This window comes from Callospermophilus lateralis, chromosome 4 (assembly GCF_048772815.1).
Source record: "Callospermophilus lateralis isolate mCalLat2 chromosome 4, mCalLat2.hap1, whole genome shotgun sequence".
Classification (NCBI taxonomy): domain Eukaryota; kingdom Metazoa; phylum Chordata; class Mammalia; order Rodentia; family Sciuridae; genus Callospermophilus; species Callospermophilus lateralis.
In genome coordinates this window covers 660,986-678,920 of record NC_135308.1, presented here as the reverse complement: position 1 = coordinate 678,920, position 17,935 = coordinate 660,986, and the positions used below count along the sequence as shown (strand labels likewise).

Below are 17,935 nucleotides of genomic sequence, written 5' to 3'. Positions count from 1 at the left end.
TGGGGAAAAGCCACGCAGGAGACGTGGAGTTTCGGATGCAAAGCACCCCACAGCCGCGGCGCTCGGCTCTGCACCTGCGACCCCTCATCCCTAGCGGAGCGCTCTGCTTGCCGTCCCTCCCCACCTCTGTACTCTTTCCTGAGAGCCCCCGCCCAGGTCCTGGTCCCGCTCGCTCCAAGCGACAGACGCGCTAGGAGGACGCCGAGGAGCGAGAGCAGCCCCCACCCCGCCCGGCCCCACCTGGCCAGTGCAGGCAGAAGAGCCGGTGCTCGCCGCCCCCCACCCCCTCGCCGCGCAGGCTGTAATAATTACATCCTCATTATTTCTGCTGCGATCGTTAGCGAAGAAGCCCGAGAACAGCAACAGCCGCTGCCGGGGGAGGCTTAGTTACAAAACCCTGCGCTGGGTAGCGCCTCGCTTAGCAACCACCCCTAAAAAAGCCCCCGTGCTCCTGCTCGCACTTGGAGAGCAGGCGGCGGCCACCCCCTCCCGTAGAGCAGCCTGTGGTCGCGCTCATCGCGACAGCCGCTGCGACCCAGCTCAAATGACCCTTCCCGGCCTCCACGACCACCACGCACAGCCCAGCTGCCCAGCACCTTTCCTTCATCTCCAGCCTGGGCGGCGTTCCCACCTGGGCTGGGGGAGGGCGGATGCAAGTCGCTGGCTGCTGCCCCCGTTCCCCCACAGCTGCCTCCAGGAGCCGGGCGTGCAGACCCTCGCCAGCCGGCGCTCTCGTGTCGCGTTCCTCCGGCGGGGTCACACCGGAGATTTCACACCTCCGCCTCACCCAGCTCCTCGCAGGCTCCTGTACCCCAGGAACCCGGGGTCCGGCCGCAGCCCAGCGAGGAGCTCAGCGAAGAATCCCCTAACACAGGTTACCCCCGGTGTCCCCCGCGTTCGGGCGACTAGTCCCCTAGCCGCCCCCGCCCCCATCTAGCCATCCTCAGAGGGTCCACGCGGGTTGATCACACCGCACCGCCCCCTACTCGCCCCTACGGGTCTCGAGGTCCAGCGCCCCGGAGTGTCGGTCCCCCTCCCCCGGCCCCAGGCGGTTCGCACCTTCCTCAGCGCGGACATCCTCAAGCACTCCTAGTTCAGCAGGTACTAGGTGACATGGCTAGGTGGCCACCCCTCAAGCCAGGCGGCACGTGCGGCACAGCCGCCGGCTCCTAAGCTCCGAGGTCTGTGGGTCCGCCGTCCGCCCGCGATCCTTCAGTCTTTCGCCGCCGCCGCCACCGCCACCGTGCGCTCCGACCGCGCTCCAGCTCCGCGCACTGTCGGTCCTCGGGGCCGGCGCCTGCGCACTTGGAGCCCGGGGAGGCACCGGCGCACTGGGGGGCGGCCGGCGCGCAGCTCCATCTGGGGAAGGGCCCGGCGCCCGCGCGCCTCGGGGGAGCGCCCAGGCCGCGGCGCGGCGGCTACCCTGCAGCCTGGTCTCTAGGCGCGCAGAGCCCGGGAGCGCGCGCACAGCTCGACCGCCAGGGCGGCTGCACCGCCGGACCCAACTGTTGCGCCAGGAGCGGCGGGTTACCCGGGGACACCAAGGGCTCTGAGACCGCGGTGGCTTGGGACACAGGACAACCGTTCAACTTGCTTGAAAGTTAGCCTGGGAACCTACCTACACACATCACTCAACACCTGGGAAGGCTCAGCCAGTGCTTAACCGACCATAGGGACCCGCCGGCGCATTCATAGGAACTGATTTGCAGTGTGAGGTCTTCACCACCTCAGGGCTTATCGGACACAGAGAGCCGTACAGAACAGGATCCGTCCTCTAGTGTCTCCAAGGCACTCAGCTGCTCTTAGAGCATGCCATGACTGTAGGCACTGTAAAACGGAACTTCCCACTATCCCCTGGCTAGTCCTAGTGTTCTTAGGAAAGAGGGACCCAACCCTGGTGCCCTGGGGCTCCACGGACCACATCTCTTTATTATTGAATTTGGTCCAGACGCTCTGACCCTGTTCTGCTTGATAAGGCTGAACATAGAAGGCCCGAGCCAGGGGAAAAGAATTCATCTCCTGGAAGTTGTACTGACAACCCACAGCAATCTGGCAAATTCAGCAACAGTGGCCATGTCGGGATAGATCCTGGTTAGATTCATGAGATGCCCTTTACCATAGAACCAAAAAAGAGACACTAAACACATGGATCTTCCAGTCTAAGTATGAAGTCATGTTAAAAGTTACAGGAATGATGTGCAATCACAAATACAATGGATTCTCTGAAGGAAAGATAAAGAGTGTTCCTGGTGAATGAAAAGTGCTGTTAATAGTGTGTGATGTCAGGGAAGAACTCTTTGAGCTGAGCAAGTAATAAGTTAAATCTTCCTCTAGGTTCTCCCCCAAGGAGAACCTAGGACAAGGACTTGAGTGCAGATACTATATTTGAGAGATGGATCCCCAGAAAATAGAGGAAACAGAGACAGGGAAATAGAAAAAAAAAAAAAAAAAAAAAAGCTAGTGGAAGATGCATTAGCAGGCTGGTCATTCCTGAAGGCAACTGGCCTGAATTTCCCCAGGAATTCTCTAAGGCACAGCATGGAATGTATCTGAGAATGGGAAGGTGGGATGTGTTTTCAGATGACTTCCATCCCCCAAAGATCAAGGGTTACTCCCTCCACCTCCACATTCCCAGTAATACCCATAGCCCCACAGCATCAAAGAGAACTACCAGCAAGGTTCTAGGTAAAAGTGAGTAGATGAAAAGAAGTCAGAAATTGGCATGTCAGAACTTTAAAGAAGAAAGGGATTTAGACAGTGGTTGTAAAAGGGTTCCTGACAGAAGAGCAGGCCTGAAGACTTAGTGCTTTTTCTTCTAAATGACCAATTAGAATAACCAGAACTAAGTGAGTAAGGGAGAGAGTAGCATTTTTATAACATTTTAAGGACTTAGAATTGTGTCATACACACAGTGAAGATCCAATGTATGATTTTGAGCAGGACAATTTTGCAGAAAAAAAGTTTTATTTCTCCCTTTCCAACCTATATACCTTTTATTTATTTTTTCTTGTCTTATTATATTAACTAGATTTTCTAGTATGGTGTTGAAAAGCAATGGTGAGAGGGAACATTCTAGTTCCTGATTCTAGTTCTTAGTGGAGAACCTGCTAGTCTTTTATTACTAGCTGCAGAGTTTTTATAGATGTTCTTTATCCAGTGGAAGAAGTCACCTTCCATTTGTTGTTAGCTGAGTTTCAGGTTTTTTTTTTTTTGCAATCATGAACAGATGTTACACTTTATCAAAAGTTTTCTCTATACCTGTTGTTAAGATTGTATGATTTTTCTTCTGTGCCTTGTTGCTGTGATGGATTACCGTGTGTTTTTAAATGGCAGTGGAATTTTTAAAAGATTTTTTTGGCTGCAGTGAGAAAAGAAGGTGATGGGGTGGGAATGAGAAAAGAAGAGTGGGACCTAGGAGATCAATTTTTAAATGCCTAAAGAAATCTCAGTGAGAGATGATGAAAACACAAATTTGGCAGGGGAAGTAAGGAATGTTACAAGGATGTCTGAGATTTTTCTGGATAGGTCATGTGGGAAGAGAGGAGGAAGTGAGGAAGCAATGATGTCTCCAGGAGCTGGTGTGGCAGCTGGGCTTATGGTGCTACTGCGAACAGTGTTATAGGAGGACCGATAAGTTTGTGCTAGAGTTGGTGACATGAAAGTCCTTGGGGACTGTAGCTGAAGTAGGAACAGTGACTGACGGGATGGAGGGAAAAGATGGGTTGGGCCACGAAGTCAACTGAAGATGTCAAAATGGACACTGACTCTGTAGTCAAGTCTTTCAAGAATAGGGTATGGTTGAAGAAGCAGTGCTGGAGGAAAATACTTGGTTCCTGGGAAGATTTTGCTGAAACATAGGAAGGTCCAGAATAGGCCTGAATGCTGGTGAGAATGATTGAAATGAAGAACAAGAAGTTTGAGGGTAACCTAAGGAAGGGCATTATCCCAGCACTTATTCCCTCTCTCCTACAGGACTTATTTTCCAATATCAATTTGAGCAGGCCAAATTGGCACACAAACTTTGTGTTTAAAACCCCTCTAGCCACCAGCCACTTTCCTGGCCCTACTAGAGGGTAGCCTAGGTGCAGCTTCTTCAGTGTTTCCCCTACAATTCTCTTTGTGAATATCCATCAAGTTTTTGCTTCTACCATTCCAATAAATCACTGTAATCAAAGTCATCAATGGCTTGCCCTTGACAAATCCAACTGTACGAGGCCAGTCCTCATCTTGACCTATCAGCATCATTTGGGAAGAATGAGCTCTTTGACTTGGCTTAGTGATACTCCCTGTTCTTCCCTCTCTTCTGGCCACAGCCCCTCTCTTGGGCTGCAGCTAGGACCTCCTCATCTCCCCACTTTCCAAAGGTTTGAGGCCCTAAGGACTGTCCTTGGAAGACATGTCTGCCTGGGGGTCTTCCTGGCGCATGTCCTTCCTGATCACTAGGGTGTATGCATCCTGTGAGCATCTGGAATGTCACCTGTCTGAAGCTGCACACCATCACCCAAGAAAGGGTGTCACCTCATCTGGGCAACTCCAACTTTACAGCTTCCAGAAGAAAATCTCGGGTCCATTCTAGACTTCCCTTTTTCCAAAAGTCACAGCCCTTGGATCAGTCAGTAAACTTCCTTTACTTTGCCTTCGCACACACCCACACTATACCTCTTGCCACAACCTCCAAGGACAACACAGATGCGAGCCGATGACATCTTTCTTACTGCATTTGACTCAAAGTAGTCTCCCAATCCCCCTCAGGGAAGTGGGCTTCCAGCAGGCGGCTAACCACCTCTGGAACGCACATCGCAACTCTCCACTGCGCCGCGGACCGACCGCGCTGGCCTCCGCGGCCCGCAGAGCCCAAGGCTACCTCGCGCCCCAGGACCTTCCGCGGCTCCCGGACGTCGGGAGCCCGGAGCTCGGCGGCGCCTCTCCCGCGCGCGTGCTCTCGCCGTCCCTAACAAGGCGCCTCCCTGCCGGCCCTGCCTCCCCGGAGCGCTCGGGACAGGGCCGCCTCGGGTCCGCGCGCCCAGCGTGCACAACGTGCGGAGCGCACACTGGCGAATCCGCGGAGGCGCAGGTCGGCCGAGAACCGGGATGGGCCGGCGGAGACGGCGGGCGGCGACGCACACAGAGCGACCGGGACCCGGCTCCCTCAGGCCTCGGGATTCGGTCTCGCCAGCCAGGATCTCCTCCCTGGCGCTCGCGCCCGGACCTGCGCCCAAGCGCCAACCTCCCGCGGGCGCGCCCCCTCCCAGGTCTGAGGCCGCCCCTTCTGCGCCCTCCGCGCAGACTCCGTGGCGAGGCGGTCGGGGGCGAGGCCTTAGGCTCGGACACGCCCCGAACCTTGGAACCAGCCGATCCGAGGAAGGAACGCGAATGACTGACAGACCCGGCAGGCATCCCTGACCCGGATTGGACCATCCGCATGTGGGCGGGCCCAGGCCGGCTAACTCCGGAAGCGCCGCCGCGCGTCCGGACCCCTGGAGGGGCCGCGGGGTAGCTGCCGGCTCAGCCATGTCGGTGGGCCGCAGGCACGGTACGCGGGGCCAGGGGGACGGGTTGTGAGGGGAAGGGCTCGTGAGGGAAGGGGCTCGTGAGGGAAGGGGCTCGTGAGGGAAGGGGCTCGTGAGGGCGAGGGGCTCCGCGAGGGGAGGGGCTCCGCGAGGGGGAGGGGCTCCGCGAGGGGGAGGGGCTCCGCGAGGGGGAGGGGCTCCGCGAGGGGGAGCGGCTCCGCGAGGGGGAGCGGCTCCGCGAGGGGGAGCGGCTCCGCGAGGGGAGGGGCTCGTGAGGGGAAGAGGGTGTGAGGAGGGGCTCCGCGAGGGGGAGGGGCTGGCGAGGGGAGGGGCTCCGCGAGGAGAAGGAGCTGGCGAGGGGGAAGGGGCTCCCCAAGGGGACAGGCCGGCGAGGGGGCGGGGGTGTGAGGGAAGGGGACGTGGGGGAGAGCGTGCCAGGGCTAGGGGGCGTGGGAAAGGGGGCCGCGGAGGGCTGAGGGCTTTGAGATGGAAGTTTGTGCAGTGGCGGCCTGAGCGCCCGCGGGAGACCCCTGTCACCCAGGCAGGAGGGTGGGTGCTGCTCCTTCCCAGTGCCCACCAGCCTCAGTGTCCCGCCTCCTGGCGAGGCCCCAGGCTCGGACGCGATCTTCTCCAAGGCTCTGGGGAGAGAGTGGTTGTGATGAACTTTCCCTTTTAGTTGTACCACGGTTTCGCCTTTGAAGTGAAAAGCCGGTGTGGTGAACAGGTGTTTGCCTGCAGAGGGAGCGGACTGACCGGAACCCGGAATATGGAGAATAGTCCATCGATCTGTCTTCCTGCTTGAAACATGCTAGGGCTTCCCCTTCTCTTGGGTCCCAGTGAGTTTGACTTTCACCTTCTCTGCTGGCTGCAGAAACCCAGACTGTCTCACATATTAAAAATGACTTAACAGTCTCTGAACCATCAGATGTTTAGGCTCCAAAGGGGACATTAACATACTTTAATGAGCAAACTATTTTTATAATAGAGGTTGGACTGTTGTGCTCTGTTGGTTAAATGTTAAAGGTTTGCAGAACAGACCTGAAAGCTGTCTCCTGCCTTCTGGGTTGATTCCACACCCACTCTTCCTGCATTCCTGCTTATGTTTGTGACATTCCAAATATAAAATTAAATGCTTTTTCCTACACATGAACTTATTATATCATTTGTAGTATACTTAGTCAAATTTAAAAACCTTTCTCATATCCCTAAATTAAAATGAGTTAGATGGTTTAATCAGTTCTTAAATCTTTTCTCTTGAAATAGTCTTCTTTTGTAGTAAATAAGTGACACAAGCATCAGGTAAATCATGTTATTTAAGAGCACCATGATTTGGAAGGATGGATTAATAAATCCTGAAATTAGAAAACGAAAGTGAAAAACTTTAGTTTTCTGCATCTCAACAAGGTCACCTGAGGAGCCCATCTGCTGGGAAACACTTTTGGGAGTTTTGAGTTGGAGTAAAGATTCTGTGCACTTATAATCTGTTGAAGCCTGAAACCAGAGCTGATCTCTCCAGCAATTTTACCCTCTTGTGTGGCCTGTGATGAATATTAGGAGTAGCAAAGTGTATGACTGATGGAGGAAATTGGACTGGATGTGGATTTTCAGGACATCTCCTCTCACTGTTCAGCTGTTCCTCAAGAACCTTGGGTCCCAGAAGATGGGAGAGGTGACAGGGCTTTCTATGTTTATGGGGGAAATAAGCAAGGATACTGCGCAGCCCAAGTGGGCTTCCTTGAATAAGAGGTAGCACAACTGAGGGAGTGTTTATTCAGCCAGCCAGTGTCTGCTGAGTGAATCAGTTGCTCCAGACACAAGGCTACAGAGGGACCAAACAAACAAATCCCATTCCTCTTCCTGCTGAGACTCCGGTGCAGTATAAAGCTGTGCCCTGATTTATGGTGGGGGTCGGAGGGAGCCAGACTGTTCTCTCACTGGGCCTTGGGATGGACCAGAAAGCTTGAAATGGGCCGCCTCTATCTCCAGCCAGGTGCCAGGTTGTCATGGTCTGACTAGGGGAACAGAGTCTGAAGCAATGATTCTAAGGTTTTGTTTGTTTGTGTGTTTTGTTTTCCCAAAAGTAGATTGCTTTGGCTAGGAAGTGTAATGGAAAAATTTCTCCTGTTACAATTAGAGCAAAATTCTGCAGGATTAATGGGAAGGATGATTGAAAAGATTTTAGATGTAGTCTATTTTATGCTAGAAAATGTCTGAACAGTGATGGAGGGATGTTTCTTGAGCCTCTGAGAGTTGCCAGGCAGTTTTAACAATGAATGAACCTCCTTAATTGAAGAGAAAAGTACCATGTCTGAGGTATGGTTGAAGTGACTACCATTCTTTTTGGGGAGATGGGGTGAATGTTCAGTGTACAACCAAATGCTAACTCTGGTAAGTCCATGGCAGAATTTCAGAGTCACAGTGGACTGGGAAGCTTTGGTGACTGCAGCTCCCCCAAGGGCCATGTGCTCTTCAAGGAAGGATCCCAGCTACAGTCATCTTTGGGTCCTGCCTCAACAGGAGTAAACTAGGAATGAATGACTTGTGTGGATTGTCTGTCCAGTTGAGCATTCCTACCAATTCCTTACCAGGTGACTCCCCAGTGCCTCTCTGGACACCTTTAGCTCCTGGGAGTGGAATATGTCATGAAGTAACTTGTAGACAACCTACCTGTTTACTTCTTTGTCCTTGATGGCAGGATGCAAGTGACACTGTTGAGGTACAGCTTTTGCTCTGTCAAGTCAGTGGCTTTTATGTAGTTAGATACTCATTTACCTACAGAAAAAGCTCAGCAGTGTTTGTTACTACGATATTTTCTGCTTGGTATGATGTATTACCTTCACACTGGAACAGGAATTGTTTTCCCTTCCAGAGATCTTTAAGGATGGAGAACATGTTTAGGAAATGTTGAAGGTAGGAAGGAACAGAGGGAAAGGTAAGGAAATGGGCTGAGGGAGAGGAAGGAGGAAAATGCCAGCTTTATGCAACCAGGGAGTTTAAAAAATGCTGGAAAAATGATATGCTATGTTGGATCCTAGTTGTAGAGACAGTTCGGTCAGTAGTGAGAGACAATGTGGTTCTGAGTAGAACATGGCAAGTGCTGAGTCCCTGAAAGATAATCCTAAAAGTGGGAACGATAAATGTGAGAAGGGGCTTGGGCAGCTATGGGAAAGCCAGCTAGTGCATGTTGAGGTGTTCAAGTGGAAATGGTGACAATTGGAGGAAGGAATGGGAGAGATGGATGTAGAAATATTTCCCTGGAAAAGCTGGTCATGGTGATGAGCAAGCTGCTAAGACTTGCAGCAGATGCTCAGGGGCAGTGGCAGACAGCTTCTAGATAGAGCAAGAGTCAAAGCTGGGTGTGGGTAGAGACTACAGAAGGAGAAGAAGCCTGAGAAAAGTGGGGTGCAGTGCCATGAGGACTCCTTCTCTAGTGACCCATTGCTCAGGAACTCAAGGCCATGCTTATAATGGGAAAAGGGTCCCGAGTTCAATCCCACTTGATCCAATACCTTGGAGCTAATTCCCTGTAATCATTGGGCACCTCTTCTGTAAAACAGTAACAGTGGTGAGTTGTGAGGATTCAGTCAAGGAATGTACATTGGAGGCAGCCAGCTGGTTCCTGTCACTGTTTCTGTTTCCTAAGGCAAGGGAGGGGACAAGAAAGCACTGGGGTCTACTTTGCCTATAAGGAAAGAGCGGTGCAGATAATGTATCAAGCAGGTGAAGCCTGTGTTACCTTGTTTAAGGTGAGAGAGATGCTTGTGTGTTTGAGAGATAAGAGAGTCAGTGCCCAGAAAATACAAGGTCCTGCGTCGAAGACCCAAGAGTGTGATTCCATAAAATATGATGGGTTTGAGGCTGCACATGGTAGGTAACTGTAGCTCTGTCTTCCTCTGGAAAAGATGGCAAGGCAGAGTAGGTACAGAAGTGACAGCTGTTTCTGAGTATTTGTCTTCTTGCACTATAGCTTTCCCGTCTATTGAGCCACAGAACCTGTGAGAATGGGGTGGGTCTTGTTGGTATAGAACACCCTGTCTGTTACAAGTTCTTTGCTTAGAAGTTAGGATCTGTGTAATAGAAAAGCCAATGTTAATGAAACTGGAATAAAAATTATAATTTACCCCTGTCTTTGGATTATAATAAAGACAACTTTCTAAATCACCTTCTGACTGGCATTTTTTAGCCTAACCTGTTATGGTGAGAAAACAGCCATTACAGCTAAGTGGTTTGCCTCAGCGTCCCATTTTGTCTGTAGCAGTACCCACATCCAAATAGTGCTGCTTGCTCCTCTGTCAGGGCATTTTACCAATCCATAATGAAAACAGTTGCAGCCTCACACAAAGTTAAAATGTTTATGAACAGTTGATAAGACAGTAAAAGTTACTGAAAAACTATAAGGAAAAGTTTGGGGCAAAATTTGCTTGGAATTGTTTTTTCTTTTATAAGTACTATGGTTCTAGTAGAAAACAGATACCTAGAGTATTTCTACTTGAGGTACCATGTCAGACCGATAAGATAGTCTATGGGAAGGCAGGCATGTATTTAATCAGCATTTAAACAGCATTTTTACTGTAAAGAGAGAATTCAAAGTATTAGATTTCCAAGAAATGCAATAACCCTAGGAAAATTTAAAGTGGCTTCTTAAACAAGATACATGTCAGAACAAAAAAGGGAATGACTCAACCTGGCATTTACTGAGATGAGATTTTTTTTTCATAGTTTAAACTGATAAAAATAATTTTGTTTGTTTTTGTTTTATGGTTTTAGTAGTTATGTTTTGGGAGATTTCTTTAATACAATAGGGTAAGGTGAGGAGGGAATAACATCAAACTGGCCACATTGAAAATTCCTTTTAATGTTCATTCTTGGTCTTATATTCAGTAGCAAGTTTTCATTTAAATATGATTTTTAAAAGCCTGCTCGCTCTTGTTCCAAAATCTAATTAATCTATTAAGTGAAAACTCTTGAAAAGTTATGTCATAAACCTATTTGTTCTGTATGTTTTTCTTTCAAAATGAAATATAAAAAAAGGAACATTATTTATTTTTGGCAGTACTGGGGATTGAACCCAGGAGTACTCTACCTCTGAGCTACATCCCTAACCCTTTTTATTTTATTTTTTATTTTGACACAGTCTCTCTAAGTTGCCCAGGCTGGCCTCAAACCTACAGTCTTCCTCCCTCAGTCTCCCAAGTAGAAGTCACATTTTAAGTTAACAGGTTGTATTTATATATCTTTTATTTTAATGTGATTTTTGTAAGTATGTCCAATCAATTGTATAATTTCCCATGAACATTCACTTTTTTTTGGGCACCGGGGATTGAACCCAGGGGCACTCAACCACTGAGCTATTTTGTATTATATTTAGAGACAGGATCTCACTGAGTTGCTTAGCACCTTGCTTTTGTTGAGCCTGGCTTTGAACTGAGATCCTCTGCTTCAGCCTTCTGAGCCACTGGGATTACAGGTGTGTGCCACTGTACCTGAAGAACATTCACTTTTTGAAAGTGTTTTTTCTTTTAACTGATTTCTTTCCTCATATCCCCAAATTGGCTGTACATGTTTTTTTTTTTTCCCCCATGAAAGTCTCACTTTTCCACTAGTTTATAGGAATGATACATGTTTTGAAAGTGTTGGTTAGAGAAACACGAATGAACATCATTCCTAATGTCTTCCACCAAAGAATGTTCTAGATGTACAGTGTATATTCAGTAAAATGAAATGTATAAACATTACTATTTTTAACTAAAGTGTATTATGTTCATAGATAACAAGGAGAAAATATGTTACTTTTCCAATCTAAAATTTCTTAAAAATATTTTTCAAATTTTATTATTTTTATGTGGTGCTGAGGACCAAACCCAGTGCCTCACATGTACTAGGCAAGCGCTCTTCCACTGATCCACAACCCCAACCCCTAAAATGTTTTTAAGAAAATAAAAATATTCATGACGTTAATAGGTGGTAGCATTGGTGGTCTCAAAGATCATGGGTGCTTTCCATGAGAGCCTGTCAAATGGAATGTACCCCCATTTCCCATGATCAATGAAATTCTTTCGTTGGTACAACATGGAAATCAAGGACATTATGTGAAGTGAATAAGACATGTACAGAAAGGCAAATACTGCATATTCTCACTCATTTGTGAAATCTCCAAGAATTGATCTCAGAGGAGAGTGGTCCTTGGAGACCAGGGAAAAGGAAATAGAAGGAGGCTGCATAATGGGTGCCAAAATGTGATTAGGTTCTAGTGTTCTAACTGCAGCACAGCTGGATGACTGTAGTTAGCACAGCTCTGTACTTCACAAGAAACAGAGGACCAGAGCTTGAAGGCTCCAAACACAGAGTAATGGCACTGTACCCCATAAATATACAAATAGTATGTATCCGTTAAAAAGAAAAAATACCTGGGATAAGAAGAATTCCAGAACCAATGTGACACTTAATCATTGAATTTTTTGCCCTATGTCTTGGAAAAGCTTTTTAGACAAAATAGAAAAAAATAATTCATTGAAATGCTGCCATTAACACCTTTGTTAGAATAGAACAACATTTTTTTGGTACCCAATTGTTAGATTTTAAACCAAGTATCTGCCTTGAAGAAGAGTGTAGAAATAAACAGTTTTACCACCAGCAACCAAACTTCCATTTCTTTCTGAGGTACATATATTCACAGTTTTTCCTAAGTGTCCAATTTCCAAAGAATGCTTTACTGTAAGATTTTTATTTGGCTTCTGTCTTTAAATTGAAATAGCAAGTGTAGGCAGCAGTCCTTTCTGAAAATTTTAATAAATTAACTCAGTTCCCCTTTGGAAAGAAAACTTAATTTCTCTAGTATTGCAACATATTAATTTTAACTTGGATGTTTTTCTTCACATCTACCTTTTTTGTGCCCATCATTTCTCAATTCTGATTGCCTGTTCTGCTTGGTAATTATATTTATTTTCCTTCAGGCTATTTTTTTTCCCTATTGACATTAAACACCCATTCCCTGCTTTTTTGTCTTCTGGTGATTGCTTTTTGACAGACACTATAGAGTTTCAAGTTTAAACTTGCTTCCACTGCTGGAAGAAGAGCATATTGATGAGGTGTGAGAAAAAGGAGAAGGGGACTGGCCTCGGGTTTCTGGCCTGGTAGAGGTGGATGGAGTGCTGGTCATGACCACTAGGCAATTTTTATTTGGTCCGCATGATAGCATGTAGGTCAAATCTTTTGGGTCCTGCAGCAAAAGCTTGCCTCCCAGCTCTGTTTTTAAGAATTTTTTTTGTTTAAAACACACACACACACACACACCACACACACACACACATACACACACACGAAAACAGCAGCAACAACAACAACAAAAAGAAACTATAACACATCAGGTCAAAAGGAACATTTCAACAAGCCAAAAATGACAACTACTTTAACTAAAATACTACAGACTTGCATACAGTGTCCCAGTATCTGAAATAAAAAATGTTTTGCTTTCAATATTGATCAAAAAGTGAATTGGCCAGTTGAAGATCTTTTGTTTGCTAAAGAAGTTCATATTTATAGGAAACAGTTAAGCAGTTTACAGGGTATTTATTCATAACTGGAGGTTGGAAGGACATAGAGTTAGTTGGCTATATAGTGTTTTTGGTTTAAAATAGCTGATTGTTTCTTTTAAATTAATGACATGAACACTGTTAGTGACAAAACAGCAATCCTTTTATTCTTATGATGCATAGATGTTGTTTGCCTGGATCAAGGTGCTGTGGTTGCATCCTCTCTTATGAATATATAGGGATTATGTACTCTCTACTGTTAACTATTACAGAAGGGAGAGAATTAAGGGTAGAGAATCAAATGCTTTTCCCCCAACCCAGAAGACAAGTTTTCAGATATTAGATTCAAGTGCTACTGTATCCCACAAAATCTTATTCCCAGTCTTAATATCTACGATGTTATCTCAGATGCTGAGATTAATGAAATTCATCAATGAATCTGCCAGCAATATTAGTAGAAAGTAATTCATGAGATTTTAATTTTAAACTTTGCTTTTTTAAAGTAATTTAAAAAATTAAAATCATTATTTTCAGAAATACTCTTTGCTCTATAGCAAATGAAAGCATTTAGATGTATTTGTCAGCCAATTTATTTTTAGATCTTGTAATTAGGTTAAAATTTATAAAAATTCTCATTAAAGATAAAAGCCCCACATTAATAACAAGATATCCATTTAACATCTGCTTGAGATCACATTTGTTTGTGCTGTTTATAGTACACTTTAGGAGTGATGCATGGATCAGATGACATATCTGCCAGTATTGAATCTCAAAGTCATGCCTTCACTCCTGCTGAAAAGGAATGTTTACTAAATGCTCAATTTTTTTTGTAATAATGTTTATAACAATATATATAGGATGAACAGGGATGAACTTCACAAATTCATTGCACTCATGGAACAGGTCGGTGCTACAGGGAAGTGGCTGGATGCCATAGAGGTCCTCATGTGTGGCCTACAAGGAAAAGATGGTTTGTGGTTAGGAGGTTGTAAAACACTGTGTAAGGTGGAAATCACTTCGTCCACTTGTGTTTACAAGTCACTTAAACCCAATTTAGCATGGGATAAGGAAAGATTTTTTTTAAAATATTTATTCTTAAGTTTTAGGTAGATACACATCTTTATTTTATATTTATGTGGTGCTGAGGATCGAACCCAGTGCTCGCGCATGCTAGGCGAGCACTCTACCACTGAGCCACAGCTCCAGCCCCAAGGAAAGATTTTTTTGACACTGCTCAATTTTAATTTAAAAAGGAAAATTGTCCTTCCTATTTGATCAAATGTAAGCTATAGAGGACATCTTGATCCTTATGAATTAACACATTTGAAGTTATGTGGCATTCTTCCCCACCCTCAACAAAAAGTGGAATTTAAACTTCAAAGGCTAAAACTTTCATGCTTAAACTGTGTTTATCTTTATTTAAAAACTTTTAAGTTGCTATATACTCTTTATGATTACCTGTTTCATTCTGTCAGTTTTGTTATATGTTTATAGAGGGATGTTATGTGGATATGTGTCTTTTAGGCACTTCCGCATTTTTACTTTTGATTACATGTATGCTGTCTCTCTTTATTACTCAGATTTTTTTTTGAGAGAGAGAGAGATAACTTTTTAATATTTATTTTTCAGTGGACACAACATCTTTATTTTTAATTTTTTTAGTGTGTGGTGCTGAGGATCTAACCCAGCGCCCCGTGCATGTCAGGCGGGCGAGTTACCACTTGAGCCACATCCCCAGCCCCTATTTCTCAGATTTTTTATTTGTCTTTAAGGATGGCCAAGACATCTCTCAGACTCCAGTGGCTTATTTGTGCAAAATAATTGGTGATTTTTTTTTTTTTTTTGAGACAGGGTCTAAGTTGCTGAGGCTGACTTTGATTTGTGATCCTTCTGCCTCAGCCTCCTGAGCCTTTGGGATTACTGGCATGTGCCACCATGCCCAGCTACTTGGTGATTTTTAAGCAAAGGCCAGGCATGATTAGATTTGTGATTAAAAGGATGGAAGTAAGAGCAGTCAGCATCTGAAAACCGCAGGCCTGCTGGCTAAATACCCTGCTCCTTGTAGAAGGGGCTGGTTCCAGATGTGGAGTAGAGAAAATGTAGGATGAGCTGCTGCATCTTGTGGGGCCAGAGAGTCTGTTTGCAGGAGAGCATTGGCCTGCCAGAGTGCACTGGATCCACACTGAAGAACGGGTAGCCAGCAGTGGGATGATTTGAGCAATAAAATATGTAATAATGATATAGGATTTTAACTCTCAGAATAACTGAAACATTCAAGCATCCAGAAGTGAATAAGTAATAAAAAGTAATAATCCAGTAAACAAATGAAGAAGTGGGACAGCTTCCCTACAGGAGAGATCCATGTGATACAAAAGGAATAAGGGAAACAGAAAACCACCACTGAAATGCCACAGCCATGTGTGCTGCAGACAGGACCCACATGTGATGCTAATTTAGTGGATAAAATTAAGAAAAGGATGTTGCCTGTTTTAGTCAGCTTTTTTGCTGTTGTGACCAAAAGACCTGATAAGAACAATTTTAAGGAAGAAGAGTCTATTTGAGGGCTCACAGTTTCAGAAGTCTTAGTCCACAGATGGCTGACTCCCTTGCCTCAGGCTGGAGGTGAGGCAGAACATCTTGGCGGAAGCGTCTGGTAGAGGAAAGCAGCTCAAGACATGACGTGAGGAAATGGAAAGTTCCCACCATATTGAAATGCAGACCCCAAAGGCTCACCCCAGTGGTCCCTTCCTCTAGCTACGCCCTACCTGCCTACACTTCCCATTCAGTTGATCCCAGTAGTGGATTGACACTGATTAGGCTAAGGTTTATGACCCAATCATTTCACTTCTAAGCTTTTAATATTGTCTCATAGATGAGTTTTGGGAAACACCTCACATCTAAACCATAGTATACTCTCAAAGTATCTGCACCAAATGTTTGTTTATTATAAATGGAAAAATAGTAACTTTGCAAGAAGAAATCTGACAGATATCCCTGCACCTGGTGGTGGTCAAGCTCAACGGAAGCAGAGATGGGACAGGGCAATATCTGAAACCATCCATTGGAAAAAACCACCTGGGGCCTGGGGCTGTGTCTCAGTGGTTGAGTGCTTACTTAGCACATGTGAAGCACTGGGTTTGATTCTCAGCAGCACATAAAAATAAAGGTATTGGGTCCACCTACAATTAAAAATTAGAGACGAACACTGTGTGATGATGTTGCCTAAATAACCTCAATCTAATCATGAGAAGACATCAGACAAAGCCAGATTAGGAAGATCCTACAAAATTATTGATGGAATTCTTCATAAGTATTAAAGTCATGCAGAGCAAGGAGACTGGGGGGAACTAATGCCCTTGATGGAAGTAAGGAGACCTGAGGACTAGGTGAGGTGTGGGGTCCAGAACAGGCCAGACCTAACCTTGACCTCGAGGAAGGAACCACCTGTCCTGAACCTCTAGACAGATACAGTCACCCACAGCAATCATGCAGGTGAAAACAGCAGACACAAAATAAGTTGAGAATCCAAAGGCCTTGGATTCCATGGTCTTTACAAGCTAGCAAATTTATGCTTGACTTTTAGGTTCTGTAGGACATATGGTTGAGATTAGAATGCATCTGAGAGAATTGCCTGCATTACAGAAGGCAGTGATTGTGATTTCCCATAGTGATTTTTCCTATTGATTATACTTGGCAAATTCCCACCAACCGTCAATCTGTGAATATAGACTGATTTTAAGATTATCATGACTTGTACTTTTAAAATTTTTAAGAAATAAAATACTTGGGAATCAACAAAAGAGATGAAAGATCTATATAATGAAAATTACAGAACCATAAAGAAAGAAATCAAAGAAGACCTTAGAAGATGGAAAGATCTACCTTGCTCTTGGATAGGCAGAATTAATATTGTCAAAATGACCATACTACTAAAAGCACTTTACAGATTTAATGCAATTCCAATCAAAATTCCAATGACATTTTTCATATAAATAGAAAAGGCAATCATGAAATTCATCTGGAAAAATAAGGGACCCAGAACAGCTAAAGCAATCCTTAGCAGGAAGAATGAAACAGGTGGCATCACTATATCAGACCTTAAACTATACTACACAGCAATAGTAACAAAAACAGCATGGCATTGGCACCACAGCAGACTGGTAGACCAGTGGTATAGAATAAAGGACACAGAGACTAACCCACAAAATTAAAATTATCTTATATTAGACAAAGGCGTCAAAAACATACACTGGAGAAAAGATGGCCTCTTCAACAAATGGTGCTGCGAAAACTGGAAATCCATATGCAACAAAATGAAATTAAACTCCTATCTCTCACCATGTACAAAACTCAACTCAAAATGGATCAAGGACCTAGGAATAAAACCAGAGAAGAAAAAGTAGGCCCAATCTTCATCATGTGGGATTAGGCCCCAACTTCCTTAATAAGATTGGCACAAGAATTAAAATCAAGAATCAATAAATGGGATGGACTCAAACTAAAAAGTTTCTTCTCAGCAAAATAAACAATCTGTGAGTGAATAGAGAGCCTACATCTTGGGAGCAAATTTTTACCCCTCACACATCAGATAGAGCACTGATCTCTAGGGTATATAAAGATATATAATCTCTAGGGTATATATAGGTGACTCTATGACCAGTGTGATTCTGCAATCTGTACAATTAGAAAAATGAGAAATTACACCCCAATGATACAAATGTATGAATTGCCAAGATCCTTGGAATGTCATGTGTAGATAATAATAATAATAATATAAAAAAGCTAAACACACACACACACACACACACAAAAAAAAAAAAACCAATCAATAAATGAGTCAAGGACCTGAACAGACACTTCTCAGAAGATGATATACAGTCAGTCAACAAATAT

At 45.2% G+C, this 17,935-nt stretch overlaps 1 protein-coding gene across 2 annotated transcripts in view; it reads left to right on the top strand.

The window, feature by feature from the left end:
- Positions 1-5,450: 5,450 nt before the first annotated feature.
- The window catches only part of Erich1 (glutamate rich 1), a 78,348-nt gene continuing 65,863 nt past the window's right edge, over positions 5,451-17,935 (top strand). For both annotated transcript variants that reach the window (XM_076852237.1, XM_076852238.1), the window contains exon 1: positions 5,451-5,533. In XM_076852237.1, coding sequence (XP_076708352.1) covers positions 5,512-5,533 — 22 coding nt within the window. In that variant the 5' untranslated portion in view covers positions 5,451-5,511. The remainder of the gene's footprint in view (positions 5,534-17,935) is intronic.